This window comes from Fusarium phalaenopsidis (genome assembly GCF_050370095.1).
Source record: "Fusarium phalaenopsidis strain FUZ10S chromosome Unknown contig_32286, whole genome shotgun sequence".
Lineage (NCBI taxonomy): Eukaryota > Fungi > Ascomycota > Sordariomycetes > Hypocreales > Nectriaceae > Fusarium > Fusarium phalaenopsidis.
The window spans coordinates 364,089-384,929 of NW_028145413.1; the positions used below are offsets into that span (position 1 = coordinate 364,089).

General features: G+C 51.6%; 8 protein-coding genes across 8 annotated transcripts; 5 read left to right on the top strand and 3 right to left on the bottom strand.

Moving 5' to 3' along the window:
* Positions 1-1,439: 1,439 nt before the first annotated feature.
* Positions 1,440-4,421, top strand: LRP88_02401 (uncharacterized protein; the record flags this gene model as incomplete). The annotated part of the gene is made up of 1 exon (XM_083239053.1): positions 1,440-4,421. The coding sequence occupies one exon, from the start codon at positions 1,440-1,442 to the stop codon at positions 4,419-4,421; it is 2,982 nt and encodes a 993-aa protein (XP_083104183.1).
* Positions 4,422-4,541: 120 nt separating this feature from the next.
* On the bottom strand, positions 4,542-6,203 carry LRP88_02402 (platelet-activating factor acetylhydrolase; the record flags this gene model as incomplete). The annotated part of the gene is made up of 1 exon (XM_083239054.1): positions 4,542-6,203. The coding sequence occupies one exon, from the start codon at positions 6,201-6,203 to the stop codon at positions 4,542-4,544; it is 1,662 nt and encodes a 553-aa protein (XP_083104184.1).
* A 1,693-nt stretch (positions 6,204-7,896) lies between these two features.
* Positions 7,897-8,955, top strand: LRP88_02403 (uncharacterized protein; the record flags this gene model as incomplete). The annotated part of the gene is made up of 6 exons (XM_083239055.1): positions 7,897-8,070; positions 8,126-8,230; positions 8,280-8,659; positions 8,714-8,781; positions 8,847-8,871; positions 8,934-8,955. The coding sequence occupies 6 exons, from the start codon at positions 7,897-7,899 to the stop codon at positions 8,953-8,955; spliced, it is 774 nt and encodes a 257-aa protein (XP_083104185.1).
* A 1,074-nt stretch (positions 8,956-10,029) lies between these two features.
* On the top strand, positions 10,030-10,359 carry LRP88_02404 (con-10 family general stress protein; the record flags this gene model as incomplete). Its single annotated transcript, XM_083239056.1, has 3 exons — positions 10,030-10,067; positions 10,122-10,206; positions 10,255-10,359. 3 exons carry the CDS (start codon positions 10,030-10,032, stop codon positions 10,357-10,359), a joined length of 228 nt encoding a protein of 75 aa, XP_083104186.1.
* A 623-nt stretch (positions 10,360-10,982) lies between these two features.
* LRP88_02405 (uncharacterized protein) lies at positions 10,983-12,173 on the top strand (the record flags this gene model as incomplete). Its single annotated transcript, XM_083239057.1, has 5 exons — positions 10,983-11,275; positions 11,505-11,616; positions 11,668-11,758; positions 11,810-11,894; positions 11,945-12,173. 5 exons carry the CDS (start codon positions 10,983-10,985, stop codon positions 12,171-12,173), a joined length of 810 nt encoding a protein of 269 aa, XP_083104187.1.
* A 299-nt stretch (positions 12,174-12,472) lies between these two features.
* Positions 12,473-14,244, bottom strand: LRP88_02406 (uncharacterized protein; the record flags this gene model as incomplete). The annotated part of the gene is made up of 4 exons (XM_083239058.1): positions 12,473-12,965; positions 13,018-13,426; positions 13,479-13,961; positions 14,232-14,244. The coding sequence occupies 4 exons, from the start codon at positions 14,242-14,244 to the stop codon at positions 12,473-12,475; spliced, it is 1,398 nt and encodes a 465-aa protein (XP_083104188.1).
* A 2,883-nt stretch (positions 14,245-17,127) lies between these two features.
* On the top strand, positions 17,128-18,024 carry LRP88_02407 (RTA1 like protein-domain-containing protein; the record flags this gene model as incomplete). Its single annotated transcript, XM_083239059.1, has 2 exons — positions 17,128-17,299; positions 17,351-18,024. The coding sequence occupies 2 exons, from the start codon at positions 17,128-17,130 to the stop codon at positions 18,022-18,024; spliced, it is 846 nt and encodes a 281-aa protein (XP_083104189.1).
* Positions 18,025-18,684: 660 nt separating this feature from the next.
* Positions 18,685-20,258, bottom strand: LRP88_02408 (flavin monoamine oxidase family protein; the record flags this gene model as incomplete). The annotated part of the gene is made up of 5 exons (XM_083239060.1): positions 18,685-18,883; positions 18,932-18,975; positions 19,045-19,824; positions 19,873-20,120; positions 20,171-20,258. The coding sequence occupies 5 exons, from the start codon at positions 20,256-20,258 to the stop codon at positions 18,685-18,687; spliced, it is 1,359 nt and encodes a 452-aa protein (XP_083104190.1).
* Between the last annotated feature and the right edge of the window lie 583 nt (positions 20,259-20,841).

A 20,841-nucleotide genomic window follows, 5' to 3' on the forward strand; every position in this document is an offset into this window, starting at 1 on the left:
AACACGGCTGGGTCGGTGGACGGCGTGTCCGGCAACCAGACGAGATAGCTGTGTATGACCTCTTCGACTCATGGGAGCCCTACGACCCCTGGATTGAGAAGGTTGAATGGTCCGCACCAGTTGTCAAACACCTTCTCCTCCGTCGGCAAACGCGGCGTCATATTCTTCATACGACGTTGGCGCATTTATTCAAGCGTCTTCCTGGACTTGAATCGCTCCACCTGGAATTCTGGAGAAAGTATGGGGAAGTGGAATTTGCGCAGGACTATAGTATGTAACCTAGGGATCATGATCACCACGTATCCCGGAGAGTGTCGCTAACACGAACGCAGTTACCAGCAAAGCCTTTGAATTCCATTTTCCTAGACACGTCCAACGAGTCACGCTCTTTCAGGACTTTGATGAGGACTTCGACTCCATGTTCTCCAGTGGCAACTCTCACCGGCTAGGGTTTATTAAAACGCCTAACCCAGTTGTTGGGGCAGACCTGGCTGGATTGAAGAACCAGCAGCGTCTGTGTGTATCTTTCATTGCGGACGCGTACGACTTCTTTGAAGCGCTCCATCACCGTCGACGTGACGGAGCATGGCGAAATCTCACCCACTTCTCCATGACTTCGTTAGTCCTCCGATCAGAGACGCCCTCCTCGAATGTACAAAGGCCTCTATTGATGGCAGCACATGCTGCCTGTCGCTTCCCCAGCTTGGAAGTTATGGAGCTGTGGTATGGCAGACGGGAAGAGGCGTGCTTGTTTCGTTTCAGCCGAAGCCGGGACGGCACATTCAAGATCTTCCGCAGCGGCACATGGGAACTACCATTGAGTTCTGAGGTTGTGGAGGCATGGACCAAGCTCTGCAACTTGCGTGGATGAAGAGGCACCATGACGCGGGAGCTGGAACAGATTGATCCTCAACAGATAAGGTCCAATGGTGATGCCATTCACCACTTGGGCCTTATGTCAGATGTCGTCCACCCTACGTCGTTGCGGCAGATTAGGAGAGAGGCGCAGCACTATGGCCCATATCCACGCTGGAAGCCATTTCGGGAGCTTTATCATGACCCCCAGTGGCTTGCTTCCATTATCGCATCCACACGCAGCCAATCTTGAAGACTCATGGCTCAAATGTTGGTAAGACTTACCTAGCTAGTTTCTAAGAGAAGGGTAGACTTTAGGAGGAAGGTAGTCATGAACAATCATAACTCATCATAAGTATTCACAAGATACGTAGGTAAAGCAGTGACGACGCCTTCTGGCGACCAGAGAGACCTTCCACAGATGGACCAGTCCATTGACAATCGCACCTGCTTGTCTGTCCATCGGCAGGTGATTCACTTCACTTCGATCCATTCCTCGTCTGCGTGCCCCTCATCTTCATCATCATCAACCGCATCGCTCGTGAATCACAGCCTCATCGCCCGCCCAACCAAAACCTCCCGAGATGCTTCGCCGCAACAGCTCTCGAAACAAGAACCGTCGCCCACTGAGTCGCAGCAAGTCGACCAGTTCCGTCGTGAGGAACCCCGTCCATGCCCTCGAATCGATCGATCCCGCCGCCGCCAAACGAGACGCAAACATCGCCGCCCTGTTGTCCTACCATCGGGCCCAAGAACGACCCAGCAGTGAGATGATAGTTGCTCCTCGGGACCCTGCGAGCTTTTTCCCCGACAGCAGCGATGGTGCTGCCAGTATGGCCAGGCAGAGCCTGGAACGGAGCAGCAGTGTCACCAGCCGGCAGGGCACTGCAACAAGCGTTCGTTTCGCCGGGCCTGCTTCTCGACCACGAAGAAACTTGGTCTTGAGGGCAAGTGAAGGCCGAGACTCTCCTACGAAAGCGACCTCCCGGATCAACGTGTTTGGCAGCACGAGAACCAGACCCTCGTCGACCATGTCTTTTCACGCAGACCGGCCCGCCCACTACTCCCTTACACGACGTTATCTCGAGTCACTGCAGCCACCCGACGCGTGCTACAGCCCCGAAGAAGATGCCGCTTCAATGCCATTTTCCTTCAGAAAGCTCCGAAAGTCGCGATCGATGCTTACATCGTCCCGGGCAACAACTGCGAACGCTTCCAGCTACTCCATGCCTGCAAAGGGCCGCCTGGCGCCCACTCGCTCGCTCTACAAGGCCCCAAACAACGAGAACGAACCTCCGAAAAGCGCGACATCCGATGCAACGGGGCTCAGAGCCTCGACTTCCATGAGCTTTCTGAAGAACCGCCAGGGTATGGCAGCCTCACGGTTAAGCAGTCGAGCCGAGAACGATGTTGTAGTGCGACTCGCGAGGGAAAAGTATCGCGAGCAGATGGAAGAGCAGGAAAGTCTTCAGGCTCAGTCTTCCGCCTCAATTAGATCGAGAAACAGGCGCAGCGAAGGATCTGCTGGGCTTCGAAAGTCTCTTCGAAATAGCAGCAACAACAGTACCGTGGTGTCCTCTGCATTCTCCGCCAACGGCATTTCCGTATCCAAGCAACCTGGGCTTCGAAAGACAGCCCGAAAGGTTTCAAACAGCCTACGATCGAAGTTGAAGGGACTATTTACCAGAGGGAAGAACACCGACGGATCAGAGAAGCATGACGGGGACCAGGGCACTGACGGTAACGATTCAGACAGAGATACCTGCCTGCACGCTGGGAACGATGAAGGAACTGAAGAGGCTTCCATGTTCCGTGTCGCTTCGCATATGCCCTCGTTGCATGATGTGCCCTCAAATCAGCAGCTCAGATCTACAAAAGGGAGCGTCGAGAGTCTCGAAATCGGCGAGCAACATACCAGCGACGAGAGATCTCGCGTCACTAGCTGGACCAACTCAGTTACAAACACGGTCTCCAGCATGGGGATGCTTGGGGAATGGGAACGGCAACGCCTATCCGTTATCAAGGAGAACGGCATGCACATCTCTTCCTCGTCTGTACGCCCAACCGGACTTGAAGGGCATGAGACTGGAAGTCAAGACATCTGGTCTGGTACTGAAATTGACAGTGAACGCGTCTACTCGGCCCTCATGAAGAAGCTTGGGGAGATAAGCCCAGAACAGAAGAGTATTCAGGCGAAACTCCACGCAGATAACCCACCCTTGATAAGTGTTCCAGACAGGAACAGCTCGACTCACCACACTGGATTCCTACAGCGGACTGCCTCCACCATTCGGTGTGTTCGAGCCGACGATGACGTTTTTCAAGACCGGGAGGACCGTTCTTCATTCAGCTCGAGCCGATCTTGTGAAAGGATCGCTGTTGACTTGACAGACTCACATTCAGCTGCAGCGACGTTGACACGCGAGACTACCACTGGCCTGACTGCGAGCGACGACCGAGGGACTCAGTCAGAGAGCGGCCGTACCAGTGTGATCAGCACTCGCGAGCCCCCAAAGGCAATCATGCAACGGAGCTCAGCTTTCTTCGCCAGTCCAACTTGTCATTCATTCCGCTCCCCGAGTCCATATCGGCGGGCTTTGCGAGAGAGTTTGAAGTCATCACCAGAACGGGAACACATGGGCTTGGCCGGAACCAAGTATTTGCACTCACTGTCTGCCTTGAGCCTCCCTACCCGCCGGAACAGCACAGGATCAGATTGGGATACACAATTGGGGGATGCTGAAAGTGTGTACTCTTGTGCAACGGAGGATGCAAGGCCAAGCATTACTAGACCAGGAACGTCAGGCCCTGTCGAGGGAGCCGCGACACGCATAGCTGGCGGACTTCCATCTTGCCGTCTGGTCCAACACCAGCGCGATGTATCCACAGCAAGCTCAGTCGAATGGAAGACATGGCTTAGCTCCAAGGTCTCAAAGCTTGAAGGCCCTTCGACACCTACCAAAGCCGACACTTACGGGCAAAACACTGGTATTCTTCCCCCGTTGGGACATGTTAGAGAGGGAGCTGAAGTTGGATCCCCACCAGAGATTCTACTCCCCAAGGGCGACGGACTGGCGAACCGAAGCCCTTTGTCCTGCATCAAAGGGAATGCCCAGGCTGTTCAGGACAAACAAACCAAACCACGGTCTTTTTGGAACGACCATGCAGCACACGACGAGAACCAATCACCAAATGCTGTCGCCCACATTTCGAAGAGTCGGCCTCCATCGATTCCGCCTAGAAGCACATTGCGGACGGTGCCCTCACTGCCGGTTGTTAGCTCAACGAGTGAAATGAATAGTATGCCGAACGAGGTGCATCGGATGCGTTCGCTCAACATCACCGGCCGCCTCAACTCTACCCCCGAAGAGGCAATGGCAAAGCGCCGTTCTCGGCCCCGTTTCACCGGCTGGCAGGGCTCACCCACGAAGTCGAGCCCCGGTATTGGCCACAAGACACCGACTGCTGGCTCGCAGGCGATGGTAGACAAGTTCCTTAGTAGCCGGCGTAAGAGAACGGACGGTGGAGGGAGTGAGCTTGGCAGTTCACCTGCGGCGTTCTTGTGATGTGCGAGGTGTTTAATGGGTAATGGGTACGGGTATTGTTAGTTAGACTTAAATGTACGAGTAGGAGTGGAACATAGATATGTTTGTGCGCACAAAGTCCAATGAATACAGCTATGGGAACTATTCTTGAGGTTTTGGACATACGTGGACCTCCCAATACTCTGCTAGGTCCTTGGGGAAACTCTTCTTTCTCTCGTCACTCACCCACTTGCCATATTGCTCGTGCGTCACGTCTTCTTTCAGAATCCCCTTCTTCTCACCTGTCTTTGTATAGCCGAGAAAATCTATTGTCACCTTGACGTACTCTCCTAGAGCCTTGCGCACATCTGCTGTTGCTCCTGTGGCAAAATTCAGGAGAAGTGGTTGCAGAAGCGGTGCATCTGTCACACTGGGGTGTGCTGTCCCTATGCTGGTGAAGAACCACGCAGTGCCGACCTTGTCACGAACGCCACGGACTAGGTCGAGGACGGCGTCAAAATGTGGACGGCCGAAGAAGATGCTGTGTGATTTGGACCACGAATTGGAGTGGACGACGAGGAGCGGCACTGGGACTTCGGCGTTGAGTTGGCCGCTGGACTTGCCCGGGTCGAGGGCGATGCCACCGATGGCTGGGTTGGCGATGGTGGTATTTGCCGTTTTGAGGGCTTGGAGGGCACCTGTTGCGCCGTAGGAGTGACCGTTTATGGTGAGGTGGTGGAAATCGAGACGCTCTGCCCATGCTGCTAGGGCATGGCCTTCTTCGCGCGAGTTGGACTTGAAGACTTCCCAGCCGTTGCCGGCGTTGACGAACTGTAGGATACGAATGGTCTCGAGGATCTCTTGGGTGCGGAATGCGAGCTGCTCATGTTTAAGGATGGTGTCGTTCATGGGAGGGTCGGATATGAGATCGCGCTCTCTGTAGAGAACGACCTCTCTTTCCTTCTTGTCCTTGACCTTGACGAGCGACCCGGGACAGCTGCCATCTCGATGTTCGAGCGCAGCGGCAATGTGGCCACGGCTGGCGAGTTCACCGAGATAGTGGGTGTAGTCAGTACGCGAGCTGACGCTGCCGTGGGAGAAGATCATGACGGGAAACTTTTCGCCGTCGGCGTCGGTGCCCTCGATGTTGGAGCCGAGGATGGGCACATCGACCCTCGCGGGGATCCTGATGCCTCCGACGAGCAGCCAGAGGGCAAACGTAAAGATGGGTCGCATGATAAAGTTGTCGACGCCCGCGGCTCGGGCATATCCTTGCGCCGTGAGGCTCAGCGGCCTGGGGACCCATGGGTGGAGGGACTGTTTGGACCGCGCGCCCTTGACGGCTGGGTAGTACAAGGTGAAGAGGACGCTCTCCAACTCAAAGGCTGGTTCCCTGGAGCCTTTGAGTACGGTCTCTGAGATGCGCTTGGGCTTATCAAGCGGTATCTCGAGGTCGATGGCGCCGACGTGATGCGGACCCGAGTATGCCGGGAGAGCCGAAGAGAAGAAGGGCTGCCATGTGACGAAGCAGTACAGCACGTAGACGCCAACAACTGAGCAGAGAACGTAACGCCAGGTAAAGCGAGGGCGCAAAATGTCCTTGGTCTTCTCCCACAGACGCTGGACGACGGGCGACGACGTCCAGCGGGACCACCAACGGGACGGCCGGGGGTCGAGCCACCGCGGCTTCGGGGCGGGGGCTGCAGGTGCAGCGTCGGGCATGATTAGAGGAAGGTCCGGGTCCGAGAGATCGTCCTCCTCGTCCTCTGTATCTTCGCCGAGGGGGTTAAGTTCTAGATCTGGCTGGCTGTTGGGCTGGGCCATTTTCGGAGAGGGAAGTCGTGGGTTTTATGAGGTGAGGTTTGGATGAGGGAAAGCTGGGGGATTTCCTGATGGAGAAAGTGATGATGACGCAACGGAGGCTGTGCCAGGGCATGGACGTCGCCACATTCGTGAGCGAGGTTGTAAAATGTCTATTCTGATGGGCTACTGATTCAATGATGCTTTATTTGATGGGATACTCGATTTTATTGATGTGAATACCTGTTTGGAGCGATATATTCTGCTCTGTGTTTGTGAGGCATGTCTCGTGAGGGAACATGTGACTGGAGTCATTCACTGTGCCTTCGTCACAGGTCGAGCAGAACGACCCGGACCTTTCGGACTCACATCAGCGTGACATTTCGAGAAAATGAGACTTTGATATAAAGAGAAAGACAGAGCAAACAATGAATGAAGAATGAACACGAAGAATGGGGTTGAGCGGTTACCGCAGACGGTGCGATGAGCCGAAAACCACAAACACTGTCTGTTTGCGACGATCGCCATCCGATAAACTCTACCCGACGGCTTTACTGGTGCGGAAACGCCCGCCAGCTTTCCCGTTCTTGTCTTGTTGGCGTGGAGAGGTTGATGGCGCTATCGTTTGTGGGTGAAAACATTGAAATGACTCGAATCCTTGGATCGCAAAACTTGGGGCTTTTTTACTAGGGAGAGAATAAAAAGCTGAACAACGGGTTCTTATCCTTTCTCAAATTCATCAAAAAGGATCTGGATCACTTCTCTTCAGTGGCTTTTGACTGAGTGGTGGACACATCTCAACGCCGTCTCAGAGAAACATTAGTATCCACCACTGATATGCTGGACGCTCAAATTCTAGCAGCTAATGAATAAGCTTTCTCCTTGGCCTCGTTCGGAACAGCCTGCAGCCTTGGCAAACATGACGCTCCGCGGTACCGGCGCGCGGACTGTTGATCCCGAGGCTGGAGACGGCTTGCATGAGGTGGCGGCGCCGTGGCTTCGGATTCGCAGTGGAATGGGGAAGCCTGAGGATAAACATTCGATTTGGGATCGAGACTCTGGGGGTCGAAATTGCTCATCTGCGAGAGGTTCAAGTTGTTGAGGCTAGGAAGTATCCTGATGATGGGGTTCTGGGTTGGTCAACGACGTTCGGAGATGTCACAAAAGTGCCTACGTAACTTGGACCTGGAGAGTTTGTTAGATTGCAAGCTAATCGTGCAAGTCAACATGTCAGGATGCTGCGTGTCCGTTCACCAAGCAGCTGGATCGTGTTCCTGCTTCCACCTAGTGCTGGTCCATCCCGTCTCCCTTGAACCACGACACTTCGCTTCTTACCAAGTCCCGTTTCAGAATAGCCACTGGTCTGAAGCCTCTCCAAGGCTCGAACGCGATGGGCGTCGGGCGCTGGCGTGGTTCACCTCGGCTGGCGTTTCCGGTCGGGTGACGCTAGCGTCCGGCAGGTTCCTCCCTGGTAACTCAAGTTAGAAGCGATTGACTGTCTCGTGCAGGCTTGGAGCTGAACTAGAGGGAGACTAGGTGATGATTTACCGCGGGGAAGAGACTCGAGGGCGGTGACTAGTCTGGGAAGAGGTGTGCATGGAGGTCAAGTGGCAATGTTGATAAAGGGAGTTGGGTCCATGCTTGAGGGGAAACTGCGTTGTTTTTAATTTGAACGGATGTTCGTTTGATGATTGCCCTGTGACTGAGCTGAGCCGCCATGGCAGCCGATCCTAATGCGACAACGATTACACCCGAAGGACTGGGACTTGTCCTCCTTACAGTCGCTCTCTTCTACACGCCTCCTTCTGCAATGGTGGTGATTGCGAGATCCGCTATCAGAATTAGGCAAGGCATCTTTGGGATGGACGACGGTCTCATGCTGACTGGCTGGGTGAGTAATACTGAGCGAGTTCATTCGTTCAATAGCATGCTGATGCGGATGGTAGATTTTGTTCATCTGCGTTGTTGGCGTGGTATCGAAAGGAACATACGCCGGCATTGGCGCCCCAGATGAGCGACTGAACGACAATATGCAACGGGATGGCCGGATGGTGAGTGTTCTCAGCATGAAGAGGGAGCTGGCTGACTCTGAGTTTATAGTACATCTGGCTGTTTCAAACTTTCTACTGCAGCTCTTTGATCTTTATCAAAGGTTCTATCTGTGTCACCCTTCTTCGAATCGCCATCGAAAAGACACACCGCATCATCGTCTGGGTGACACTTGTAGCCTCTGTTATCTCAACCCTTATCGTCATTATCGGCCTTCTTACCATGTGTCGCCCTATCTCAGCAAACTGGGATAAGAGTGCGGGACAGTGCTCACCGCCTATTGTCATTACGAGTTTGAGCTATCTCGTATCTGCTGCGGCGGTGTTTACTGATTGGGTGTGTGCGATATTACCTGGATTCATGTTGTACAAGACCCAGATGAAGAGGGCGACCAAGATATCCATCAGCATTATTCTTGGTCTTGGTATTTTGTAAGAATGATTTTCGTCCGCTGTGTTTGAGGTTGCTGATACTGACTCTGACAGGGCGTCTATTGCTACTATAGTACGACTACCGTACATTGCCTTTTATGCTCAGCCCGAGAACTATCTACGTATGTTCATGTTCACATGGTTTTCTTCACGGCCGGCTTTATTTAGACGACTGACTTTTTATCAGATAATGTCGGAAACATCGTCCTGTGGTCCGTCTTTGAATCAGGAACGGGAATCATTGCCGGCTCACTACCCTCATTACGACAACTAGTAAAGAACTGGATCACATTTGATACTACGCATGGAAACTCGCCAGCTCAAGTAACACCATACAACGACACAAGAAGGGCGTCGATGAGGACCAACACCAGGGCTTTGGCTGGACGCCAGCACACGCACAACAGCGTCATATCAAGTATAGTTGCGGACCGAGATTGGGAGCAACTGGATGATAATTCATCAAGCCATAAGATCTTTGTCAAGGTTGATGTGGAGATGAGGTCGTTGGAGAGGCCGGCGACGGCTGCGAGGTCTGATAGATCGTTGGGGGAGATTAGATTACCGGCATAGCGTAGACCTAGTTGGGGCAATGAGATTCCTGTTTCCACCAGATTTCGTCATAAAATATTCTTTGAATTGATAGCTACTTGATTGTTATTCTAATATCATGGTCTGTCAGTACTCAGTGGATAACCTAACCCTGCTATCCTCACTTGGCCTGAACTAGAACCCAGTAAGTTGCTGTAGTTTGTGTAAATAGTAAACTACAGCAGCAGGGGATAACATCGTCATGAGGGTTTGGCTCGGTTAAGAAATTGGCGTCATCTTGTTCCACCTGGTGGACTTTGCTTGTGCAGGGGTGAAAAGTGATATCCCGACTCGATGACGACATGGCGTAATTAACTGAAACCGTTCAAAACTTCACGCATGGCGATCGACCGATGAGCTCCTTTTTTTTTCTGATAATCACTGGATAATCAGTGTTATCATCGAATTGATCGCCATGAGGCTGTTTCGATGATGATGCTGACGGATAAGCCTCAAGCAAGACAGCGTGTCAGCACCCACGTCGAGGCGGGATATGAGCACAGCCTTCGTCACAAATCCGAGCTAGAACAAGGGAATGCTGCCAAAGGACGTCATCCCGTGTTATGGCGAGCATCTGTCGCTTGCTTTAGAACTAGCCAGGGCGCCAGAGTCATCGACGTCATCATAATGCACAATAACGTCTTTACCTATGCTTTAATGAGCTCTAGATTATATCAACGAGTAGTTATATGGAGAGAGATTCAAGCAATTCCTGAAGTCAGTATCCAAACAACATCTTCAATCGACTGCAACAACCCATTCACATACAAACCATCAACATGACTGAGAACACCAACCCCGGTAACTTTGCCAACCGGTGAGAGCTTCTAATCCCTCTGCTATTTCCAAATAGTGTTGCTGACTCGCCCAGACCCAAGGAGGAGGTCCAAGAGATTGCGTCCAAGGGCGGAAAGGCCTCGACGGGCGGATTTGCCAGCATGGATCCCGACAAGCTGGTTAGTAAACACTGAGACGATGCGAAGAGTATTTGCTAACAGTACCAGCGCGAGGTTGCTTCTGAGGGAGGAAAGGCTTCATCAGGGTCCTTTGAGCCTGGTAGTGAGAAAGCCAAGGAGGCTGGACGCAAGGGTGGTCTGAAGTCGTCGTAATGTACATGATCCAAAGGCATAGACGAGCTCTTTGATAACAAGCGAAACTGAAATTGATCCATCTCATACACTGCTATCTATACTTGTGAATCTATCCAAACCGAAGCCTGTGCATCTCCAGATGAATTTATGCTCGATCAGCAGTAACTCAAGACTCAAGTACTCTAACGTTGATATGAATCAACTGAAGCCTAGGCGGTAAGTGACCGCGAAGTCCTGGAAAGTGCCGCTTATCGTGATAAAGCTGGCTGTCAAAGTTAATCTTTTCCAACCCCTTAGCCTTATGCCACGATGGTGCAATATTGGCGTCAGTCTGAACTGGAGCCTTGTCGTATTCTGTCCTTATCCAGTGCGATAATGACCTGTATCTACGTAGATGGCGCTTGTCGGATGAACAGCTCCGCCCTGCAAAGGGGCCTCAATGTCACCTGGTACGCATTTCGTGGAGGCATGGCGCTCGGCATATTTCCAATACCACGTTGTAGCTAAATCAAACTGCCGTGAAGAGGAGCCACTGACGCAGTAAAGTTGGGCTATAATACAACCACCTGCCAGATTTTTCGGGTTTACTCGCGAGGAACACTTGCAACGCTATCTCGATTGAAATCGGAGACGAACAAAACATGTCGTCGTCGCGAAAAGTGTGTGTCACAGCTGCTGATGGAAACACGGGTTTCCTAATCGCCGAGTTGATCCTCAAACATCGAGACTTTTCTCGAAAGGTCTCTGGCGTTGTCGGTCTGGCCCTGGACCCAGACTCAGACCATGCAAAGGAACTGAAGGAGCTGGGAGCCACCATCGTCCGTCATGAACCCGGCCGTCTCCGAGTTATGATAAAGGCCCTCAAGGAAACAGGCTGCGATACTATCTGTCTGGTTCCCCCGGCTCATGAGCACAAGATTGAGATTTGTGAGGAGTTGGCTAGGGCGGCGAAGAAGGCGGATATCCCGAATGTTTGCTTGATCAGTTCGGCGGGGTGTGATTATGCAGAGAGGGATAAGCAGCCTCGATTGAGGGAGTTTATCGATCTGGAGAGTTTGGTGCTCGAAGCCAAGGGAGATCCGAGCACGTCGACTGGAACCTCTGCCTGTGTTATCCGGCAAGTTGTATACATGCTTGAGACGGAATGTCTGTTGACATTTTAGTGCCGGGTTCTATGCGGAGAACTTGCTTCTATACGCCCCGCAAGCTAAGGAGGAGGGAATCCTTCCACTACCTATTGGCGAAAAGCACAAGTTTGCCCCTGTGGCACTGGGTGTAAGTTCGTGTCTTTTCCAGACTGGAGCACATGCTAATTGCTCTTATTAGGATGTCGCCCATGTTGCTGCCCACGTGGTCACGGGCAAGGGAAAGCATGGGTTCGACGACAAACACCGAGGCCAGATGATGGTAGTGACTGGTGAGTTGCATTGCTGGCTTTCAGTTTTTCATGCTCACAGGCGAGTTCTAGGGCCGACGCTCTGTGCAGGAAAGGAGCTGGCAGCAGCAGCAAGTAAAGCCCTCGGAACCGAGTTGCAGTTTGAGCACATCGCCCAGTAAGTCCTGAAGTCTATGTCGCAAGACGTCGTCTAAGTTCAAGTCACAGAGCGGAAGCAAAAAAGGTTCTCAAGGCGCATTCAGACATTGACAAGTCCGAGCAGCAGTACATTCTCGAGTACTATAGTCTTGTCCGTGAGGGGAAAACCAACTACGTCGCCACCACTGCGTTTCACGATGTAACTGGAGAGCATCCCACAGAGGCGGAGAACTTTTTCCAGATGTATCAGTCTGAGATGCGACCGAAGAAAAAGGCCAAGCATGAGCACAAAGGATGAAGGGAGAGAAGGATCTTGGAGTACAACGCATGCAGAGCTGTATTTGCTGGAATGTGTGCAGGGGAGGTTAAGGACCGCCTTCAGTCCGCTCTACTGAGGATTTTGGTGTTTTGACGTTTGTCTTATCAAAAGCGTCTGGTATGTCATGAAATTCATGAATCATGATCGAATTATGTACAAGTAACGAGTTCTGATTCCCAGCTGAACCTCATCGAATGGTGACTGTTGTTCCTCTGTTCAGATTCAAACTGGTTTTCCTATCATGCTGCGCCGGGCCCGCCTCATGAACCGTAAATTATTTACATGATCAATATGGGAGTGTCGGTGCTAACAATCTCGGTCCATCTCCGAGTGCCCTGCATAGACCAGATAGTCTTGAGTGCTTGCAACGCAACAGGGATACTACCAAAACCCGTGACCTGGTAAAGAGATTTCAACCGTCCAGAGAAGAACTCTCGATGCTCTGGAAGAGTGCTCTCGGCAGCTGCGATGAAATATGTCCAAACCAGAGCGTGTGCGCCCTTAGTGCTGCAGTCTAGCCCGAGGACTTTTTGCCGCATCTTTTCTATCAAGTGGATGGACTCGTCTTGGCTTAGTGAGGATTCAGCACGCCTTCGGTATATCCCGCAGGCGTCGTGGATGGCCGATCTCATGAGCTCCATGTTGGCGTAGTGTTCTGAATCTGGGCCGAGATCTGGATATGACATGAAGTCGAGGTAGTCGTCGGCTGGGCTAGCGAGGATATTGAGCCCTTTTCTCTCATCTGAGAGGGGAAATCCGAAGAGTTGGAACCTGCTTGATGGTCAGTTATGCTTGGCTTAGCTTTGGAAGGGAAAGGGATTACATCTTGATCTGCTGCAAGAAAAACTCCCTGAGGCTCTGTGGAAGTGCGGCAATGGATTCCGGAGACTGGGCGAGACAGTTGAGCATCTCCAAAAGATAGGTGTAGTTGTCGGCGCCTGTGATGGTTTCGCCAACGAGAAGGACCAAGATTGTCGCTAGAGTATATGGGTTAAATAGTTGCTCCGGAGTGAGCTTAAAAGAATCCCTGCGGAGCTTTGTAACAATGGCGTGATGACCTGCTTCGGCTGCGGGCCGAAGTCCTGGGGCTTTCTGTGCTAGATGGAAAGCGGATACGACAGAGACCGCTCGTTCAAGAACTTCGTCTTGGCAGGCGAGGGGGAGGATGATGTCTCGATAGCCGTTGCTGAAGATGTCTAGCACAACCATGGCTGGGGCTACGGTGCTGGCGACTGACTAGGTTAGCCAACAGTCGTTCGACAACAATTGGGAGCATACAGTGACTGAAGAGCATCCTCGTGTGGGGACGAGATGATTCATCCGGTGCAGGACGAAGAGGCGTTTGATATGCATAAGGAACCATGACGCTACATCTTTCAGATGGCGTGTCTGACACTTCGCCGATTTCGGACACACTGTCATCAGTGCTTGAAGACGCCGAAGATGGCACAGCTTCTGGGCTGCTAGTAAAAGACTTCTCAGACTCTTGAGATCTCCTAACGCGTCCCTTCTTGACACGCTGTCCAGCATCAACCCAGCGATAACTTTTCTCAGGTTGATTGAAAACGATGCTGCTCTGAGATGCGCTAGGCCTCGATACGAGGTTCAGCGTTTGAGTGCCTGGCGTCCTGGGGTTCACGACCATGTGGCTACTGAAGCGACAGCGTAGACCCTGGCCGGAGCAGGAGATGCCCTTCTTCTGACACTTGAGGCATTCTGGCTCTGTCTTGTCGCACTTGAGGCGCCGCTTGCAGCATTCATAGCATCCTTGGAGGTGTCAGCATGGGAGGGTTTTATAACGCGTTGGATGGCGGCTACCATTGTTTCTTTTAGCCAACGACATCTGCAGGGGGGGTTCAAGAGAGAGCAGAGTCACGTCTCTATGGTGTCCTCAAAGGGGCAGGGTTCAAGCAGGTCAAGGCATGGGTTGGAGACTTGTGTTCTTTGCTTTTGACGAGGTTGTTGTCGGTTATTGTATTGGCTCATGCCGAGAGCTGAGGGTGGGGATTTTTTTTGCCCCCGTGACGACCGACCAACCTCGAATCTTCATTCGTGGGGTTCGTGATTGGTAGATTGGTTGACAGCCTGGAGGGCGCTAGAGCCCGATATGGGCATCTCAACCGGGGTCGCCGGCGAGTCTCGAGGTTGCTGACGGTAATTGTGAAAGTTGCGTGTGCATTAACTGGATTAAGATAACTAATTGTTCTAATTATTGATCTTGAAGCTTGGTGCTGACAGCTTTACTCAACAGGGATGGTGTTGAAGAGTCACGACCGAAATCAATACCGAGTTTGCAGGTGAAAATGCATGTGATTGTCAACCACTGTCAGTAACGTTACAGTATTTCAATAGAGCCAAGTGCGGAGGATCTATGAAACTGTCCTTTGGAACTAGTATCGTATTATCCAGAGGCGTTTCAGCTGGAGCATTCAACCCTATATGCCAAGACTCTTGGTTCAGCTTGCTGGGTTCGCCATTGTTTACACACCCGACCTACGCCATACACATCCGTTGACAGTTCTAAGCCCGCGTGGTTGTAGTCTATCTATGAGGGCCTTTTCGCAATTCTAGCAAACATGTGGTTCTGTTGCCATGCAATGTTCCATCTGAAACAGCATCTCAGACATGCACCCTGGTCTGTAAAGCCGTTGCAGATGCGTGCCGCTTTGGACCCAGTCGTTGTGCCACCTGCAGCTTCATCTCCCACCTTGACGTTTGGGCACACACGGTGGCAACACAAAGTGACTATACTAAGCACGGGAGTCGAGAAATAAAAGAGACATCAGAATATCAAGATAGTCAATCACCTAGTTCCTCTTAAGCACAATAATTAGCTAAAGATATATGATAATAAAGGTAAAGCTTTAAAGCTTCTTTGCCTATCCTTATCATGCTCTATTTATTATATTTAGGGAAGGATAAGCTAAAGGGTTTATACTGGTGTCTCTTTTTTCCATCGACCTGGGTACCAAGATATCGGTTTTGTGAAGGACGCTATTCGAGGTCTTTCATTATGGCTGATCGTGGGTATTCAAGCCACTCATGCCACTCTGACCCGAGATACCCCTCGATGAGACCCAATATGTACACTCCAGCATCGCCAACCTGCCACATGCTTCTTCCATAATGTAACAACAAAGCGTAATAGCTCAGTAGGATTAGAACCTCGGGCCTCCTGATTGCCAGCAGGTTCGTGACCTCTGGCGGTGCAAGCATCGTCCATGTGAATATCATCCTAAACCTGCTTGCACCATCAGGAAGGGCGTCGAATCCGAGTTGTAGGTAGTTGATTGCTGTTTGACAGGCTTCCCTCTCCTCCTGGCTTAGACCTTGTGCCTTTTCTATCAGCTCATTGATGTGTTGGCAGTGATTACCTCTCGGGGGTTGTGAAGTGTTTCCGGAGCTCCATGAAAGAATCGGTTCCAGTTCCGACTCCAACAGTAATGGCCACGCAGCTTGAACAATAGTATAGATACTACGGTTCATCTCTATGCACTGCACATAATGAGCCAGGAAGCCTTCCAAGCCCCCGGGTTCCCGTTTGCACAGTGAGTCGGCCAGAAGGTGATGACCAAGAGCCACTGAGAAGAGGAGGATTGCCACGCAGTTGGACCGGTTCACCTCTGCTCTGGTAGTATTGAAGAGGGATACGGCCCGGGTCTGGAGGGTGACGGCTTGGTGGAGGTAGCGAGGAGTGCGATCTGGATTGAGAAAAGCCAGATGGCGGGCTGAAAAGGCGAGAAGCTGATAAAGCAGATATGGAGCTTCTAGACCTGTCTTGAGAGCAATGGGCAGGGTTGAGAAGGTGTCTCGGAGGTCATCACCGAGGTTGAACACGCCCTTGTCGACTGTTAAGTGGATGAGAAGCTCCATATGCTCTAGGTTGATGTCGGCATCGAAAGTTGGTACTGGGGGAGTGGCGTCGGGTACTGGGGTGACGCCAGATGATGAGCTGCGACTATCGACCGGACTTTTGGGTCGCGCATCTTGGGAAGAGCTCAAGGGGTTCTTGGTTGGTGCTTGTGATGTGAAGCTGCAGTTACGACCAGATACCGTGCAGAGACGACATGCTGGACGAGATTCATCGCACTGATTCGTTAGAAAGATTCGAGTTAGCTATGGGGGGAATAGGTTGCATGGCAAAGAGCAAGTACCTTGACGTGCCGTTGCTTGCTATAGTTCAACGTTAGTACAAGCTCAGGGGTAAAGCCAGGTACAAGGGTTCAAGCCACAGCCTTAAAAACTCACCACTCTGTGCAACCTCTACGGGACTTTTTATGGCTACGTCGGAGCATCTGGTAGGGCAAGAGGTGAAGGGTGGTCGGACGGCGGAAACGCGCGGGGACAACTCTCCTGCGCGATGCGTGACTACGCCAAGATCCACAAGGTTGGATGTTTATACGAGAGGCAACAGGAAGAAGGACGCGTGGATAGAGACATTAGGGGTGAAGAAGCTGACTTGCTTGTGGAAAGACGCATCATCACGTCGCAAGGGAACTTGGTCGCTAATCTGTCAGAGGAGCTGTACCCCTGTCTAAGCCACCAGGAGCTAAGCTCAAAAAGGCAGATGGTCAGGGTGATCCCTTGTAAATCTGATTAGCTAACACGCGTGTTCGTCTTTTTTTGCCGTCTACCCTGGATGAGGCTTGGATTTCCAGATTGACTGGCAGGGCATTTCAACGAACACGCGTGTCAGCAACCGAGATGGGAGTAAGACTATTGGTTGATCGTATAGGAAAGAAAGGCATGGGCTGAGATCGTGGAGGTTATAAGGGGTGTTGCCGTCCCTGTTCACCCTTCTTTGTTCTTCACGTCGATAGCACGCCATTAGATCTTGTCCAAGTCAACTATATCCGACACGTCGAATCCCTACCCCTTCGAAACGCTCAAAGATCGAACTGCGGCACTACCAAGTATCAGCTCCCCTCTGAGCATGCCGACTCTACAAAAGTACAAGGGCCTCGTCTACCTGTGGCAATATGTGCCCAGTCTCCCGGGTTCCGTAATATTCACCGTCTTGTTTATTGTCATCACTGTGGCACATGGATGGAAAATGTTTGGAACAAGACTGTGGTTTTGCATGCCATTCTTTATTGGCGGCATATGTGAGTTTGAGATGGAGCCTGACTATTCCTTAGACTGACATCGTGTCTTAGGCGAAGTGCTTGGGTACATCTTTCGAGCAGCTGCCTGGAACGCTACAGAATCATTGATCTTTTACATCATTCAGGCCATCTTCCTGCTCATACCACCCGTCTTCTTCGCCGCAACGCTGTACATGGTCTACTCTCGTCTCGTCAGAGCCCTCCAAGGTGAAGAGTTCTCACTCATCTCCCCCCGTTGGACGACCATCATATTCGTCATTGGCGACCTAGCCACCCTCAACGTCCAATCCAGCGGTGCAGGCATGCTAGCCGATGATGAGAGGGCCGCGACTGGCAATACAATCGTCATTGCCGGGTTGCTCCTCCAGGTTTTTCTGTTCATTGGCTTCATGATCTGTTGTCTTGTCTTTCACCTGCGGTACAAGGCTCATCTGACCGAAAACTTCGCCGTCAGTGACGTTCCGTGGAGGTCGTGTCTACACATGCTGTACTGGACGTCGATGATGGTCTTGGTGCGGAACGTGTTTCGGGTGATCGAGTACATCATGGACAAGGAAGGATATCTCCAGCAGCACGAGTGGCCGACGTTTGTCTTTGACTCAGTGTTGATGTTCTTGGTCATGGTTGCTTTTTACATATGGTATCCGAGCAACCTTCAGCCCAAGTCGAGGGAGGCTATGGTGGAGCTTATGTCGAACGAGGGCGGTATTTCTCCCGAGCACTAAGACATGATTGGGCTGGTCTGATTCTTTTCTTTCATTGAACAAACTCTGGATTTTACAGGCACTTGTTGGCCCCAAGGGTTATAATACGGTGGCATAGGGAGGTTGAAGGCTACATTGGCGAGTCTGGTGACCGAGTTGGGCTCGTATCTTAATTCTTTTTCTTTCCTGCTTTTCTTATGTCTCACTTTCTTTTGTTGACACTTATGCATCTTATCCTACCTAAATATAAGGAATACCTGGCATCTACGGTAGCGAAATATACAAATTTGGCTGGAGTCTTTCTCAGATGGGAGCGTGAAAGACCCGTCTCCAGATGAGTGATTTTTAGGTTCAAAATTAAATGTTGAACGACTCAGGGTAATACTGTGTTTTTTGTTATAGTTGAAGCCCGGCCCTTGATGGGATAACCGCGCCAGAAGATAGATAGAGTCAGGGTTAAACCAGGGGAGATTGTTCGGATGGACAAACATGTGCAGATTGATAATGATATAAATGTCGACGTCTCCATATCCAAGGCGGAATGCAGCGGCCAACCCGACCTTTTACCAAGAAAGATATGCTATGAGCTCTGAAACACGTACAGCAGTTCTATAAATACTTTTTGTGTACAAGAAAGAGATCCCAACTGGTCACTTCAAACAAAGACAAAACAAGACAGTCTCACGCTAACTTGGGCTTCGCTGGTGACTCGACCAGATCCCTTCGAACAGACATGGCCGCGCGGGTTCCTTCCTCAATCGCGCCGTCGATGAAGCTTCGCCAACCGAGAGCCCAGTCTGAGCTTGCAAAGTAAATGTTGCCTTGCTGGGCTCGCATGTCTGAGAGGTGGTTGGAAAGGAGGCCGGGGGCGGAGAAGAACCTGAGAAGTGTTAGTCAAGGTCAATGTTCAAGAGACAAGGTTGCTTACCAGGCGCCCTTTGCAAATTCGTCTCTGGACCAGTTGTGGAACACCTGAAAAGGTTAGATGAGCTACTATATCAGTTGGGTTTGACTTACTATGCGTTGAATGTCCATGGGAACCAACCCCTGAAGGGCCTTCTTGGTCTCGTCAATGTTATCTTCAGGGTGAAAGTGCTGATGAGTTCCACCAAAAGCAACGATATGGGTGTTTCCAGCTGGTGTGGTTCCATCGCCAAGAGCGTAGTAGAGATTGTTGTGAGGGTAACTGATGCCAGTGTAGGAACGCAAATCTTTCTCGCGAATCTCGGCGTGAACCTTGATACACTGGTTGACATGTCCAATGTCTGCAGCCGTCTTCTTTCCCCTGAGCAAAGGAGGATCAAAGGTGACGGCGTTCAAGACATTGAGGGGCATGGCGCTGATCAACTTCTTGGCTCGGTAGGACTGGCCTCCCCGAGTGGTCACTGTCACACCGTCCTTTGTGCTCTTGACGCTGGCAACAGGCGAGTTGAAGGAGTAGGTCAAGTTGCCCGTGGCCAGGGCTTCACGGAAGAAGCGGATAGCAAAGCTTGATTGACCTCCACGGAACTTGTACTTGACCAGATACCGGATGCAGCCGTCGTATGAGTACTCGCAGAGAGCCCACCAATGCAGAAACTCGAACAGACTGGTAGTCTCGAGGGTACCGCCGCTGCAGAGCAGAACAAAGGCTTCAACACCGATGCGCTCGTTGGGTGTTAGGGAGTCTTTGATCTCGTTGATACGGTCTGCGACGGAGATCTTGTCGTATTGGAGGGCTTCGGGTGTAAAGGCGGCAGAGTGGGGATAGGGGATGACTCTTCTGCCCAGGTCGCCGTCGACGTTGACAAGTTTGCGAAGACCAGAGTCCATGATGGCGTCCTATGATGGTGAGCAATCGATAGTAGGCTAGGACAAGACTGTACTGACCTCTTCTTCGTGGCTAAACTGCTGGGTGCCATCAGGACCAGCCAGGAAGTATTGATTGACGCCTCTTGTAAAGTCGTACGAGATTTCGAGCTCATCCTGCATCTGGTACCGGAGAATCTCTCTCCAGATGTTGGGCTGGCCCCAGTAGACCCATGTGCCGCCCATCTCGAATGGGTATCCGCCCATGTTGGATGACCATGAGCGGCCGCCGATACGATCGCGTCCTTCGAGGAGGAGGACCTTGAGGCCTGTGGAAGATAGTGTTAGTAGGCAGCCATAACAATGGAGAAAGGGAGACTTGCCAGATACAGAGGCGTCTCGAGAGGCTGTGAGTCCGCAGTATCCTGCACCAACGACAATTGCATCAAAGACGTCTGGTGATGCATTGTTGAGGTTGGTCGGAGGTTGAATGGCACCGATGCAGGGAACACCAGGCTTGAGTCCCTGATCTTGGGTCCAAGAAAAGCCATCTCTGGAAGACATATTGAAAGAGTGCACAATGGTAATTTGCGAGTGATTGGAATCCTGAAGAGCTGAAAGCCATTCACGGGGAAAGGGAGCCATTATGTACCCTTTGCAACCACCACGGACCGCCCAGAAAAAGCTAACCAAAAGGTCGCAATCAACATCCTGCTGATACCAGATTTCCCTTCAAGGAAATTCCTCGAGCGCCCTGTATCTCGGGAGTTGATATCATCAAGATCACGACCCCTGCCGCCCATGCGGACCTCTCGCAAAATTACCTCTTTGGGGTCACCGTTTATCCATCAAAAGGACGCTACTGCACCCCGCGTTTTGACACCGTCAACCGGGAATGCGGAGATTCTCGCAAAATTACCAGAAGCGGTAAACGTCCCTCGTTATCAGAGCGCCACCTTGTCAAGCTAGACGTTGTGGCGATGCGATATCTTTGATAGAGAACTACTTTCAACCTCCTCATCTTGTCTTGGGACCTGATTGTGCCGTTGG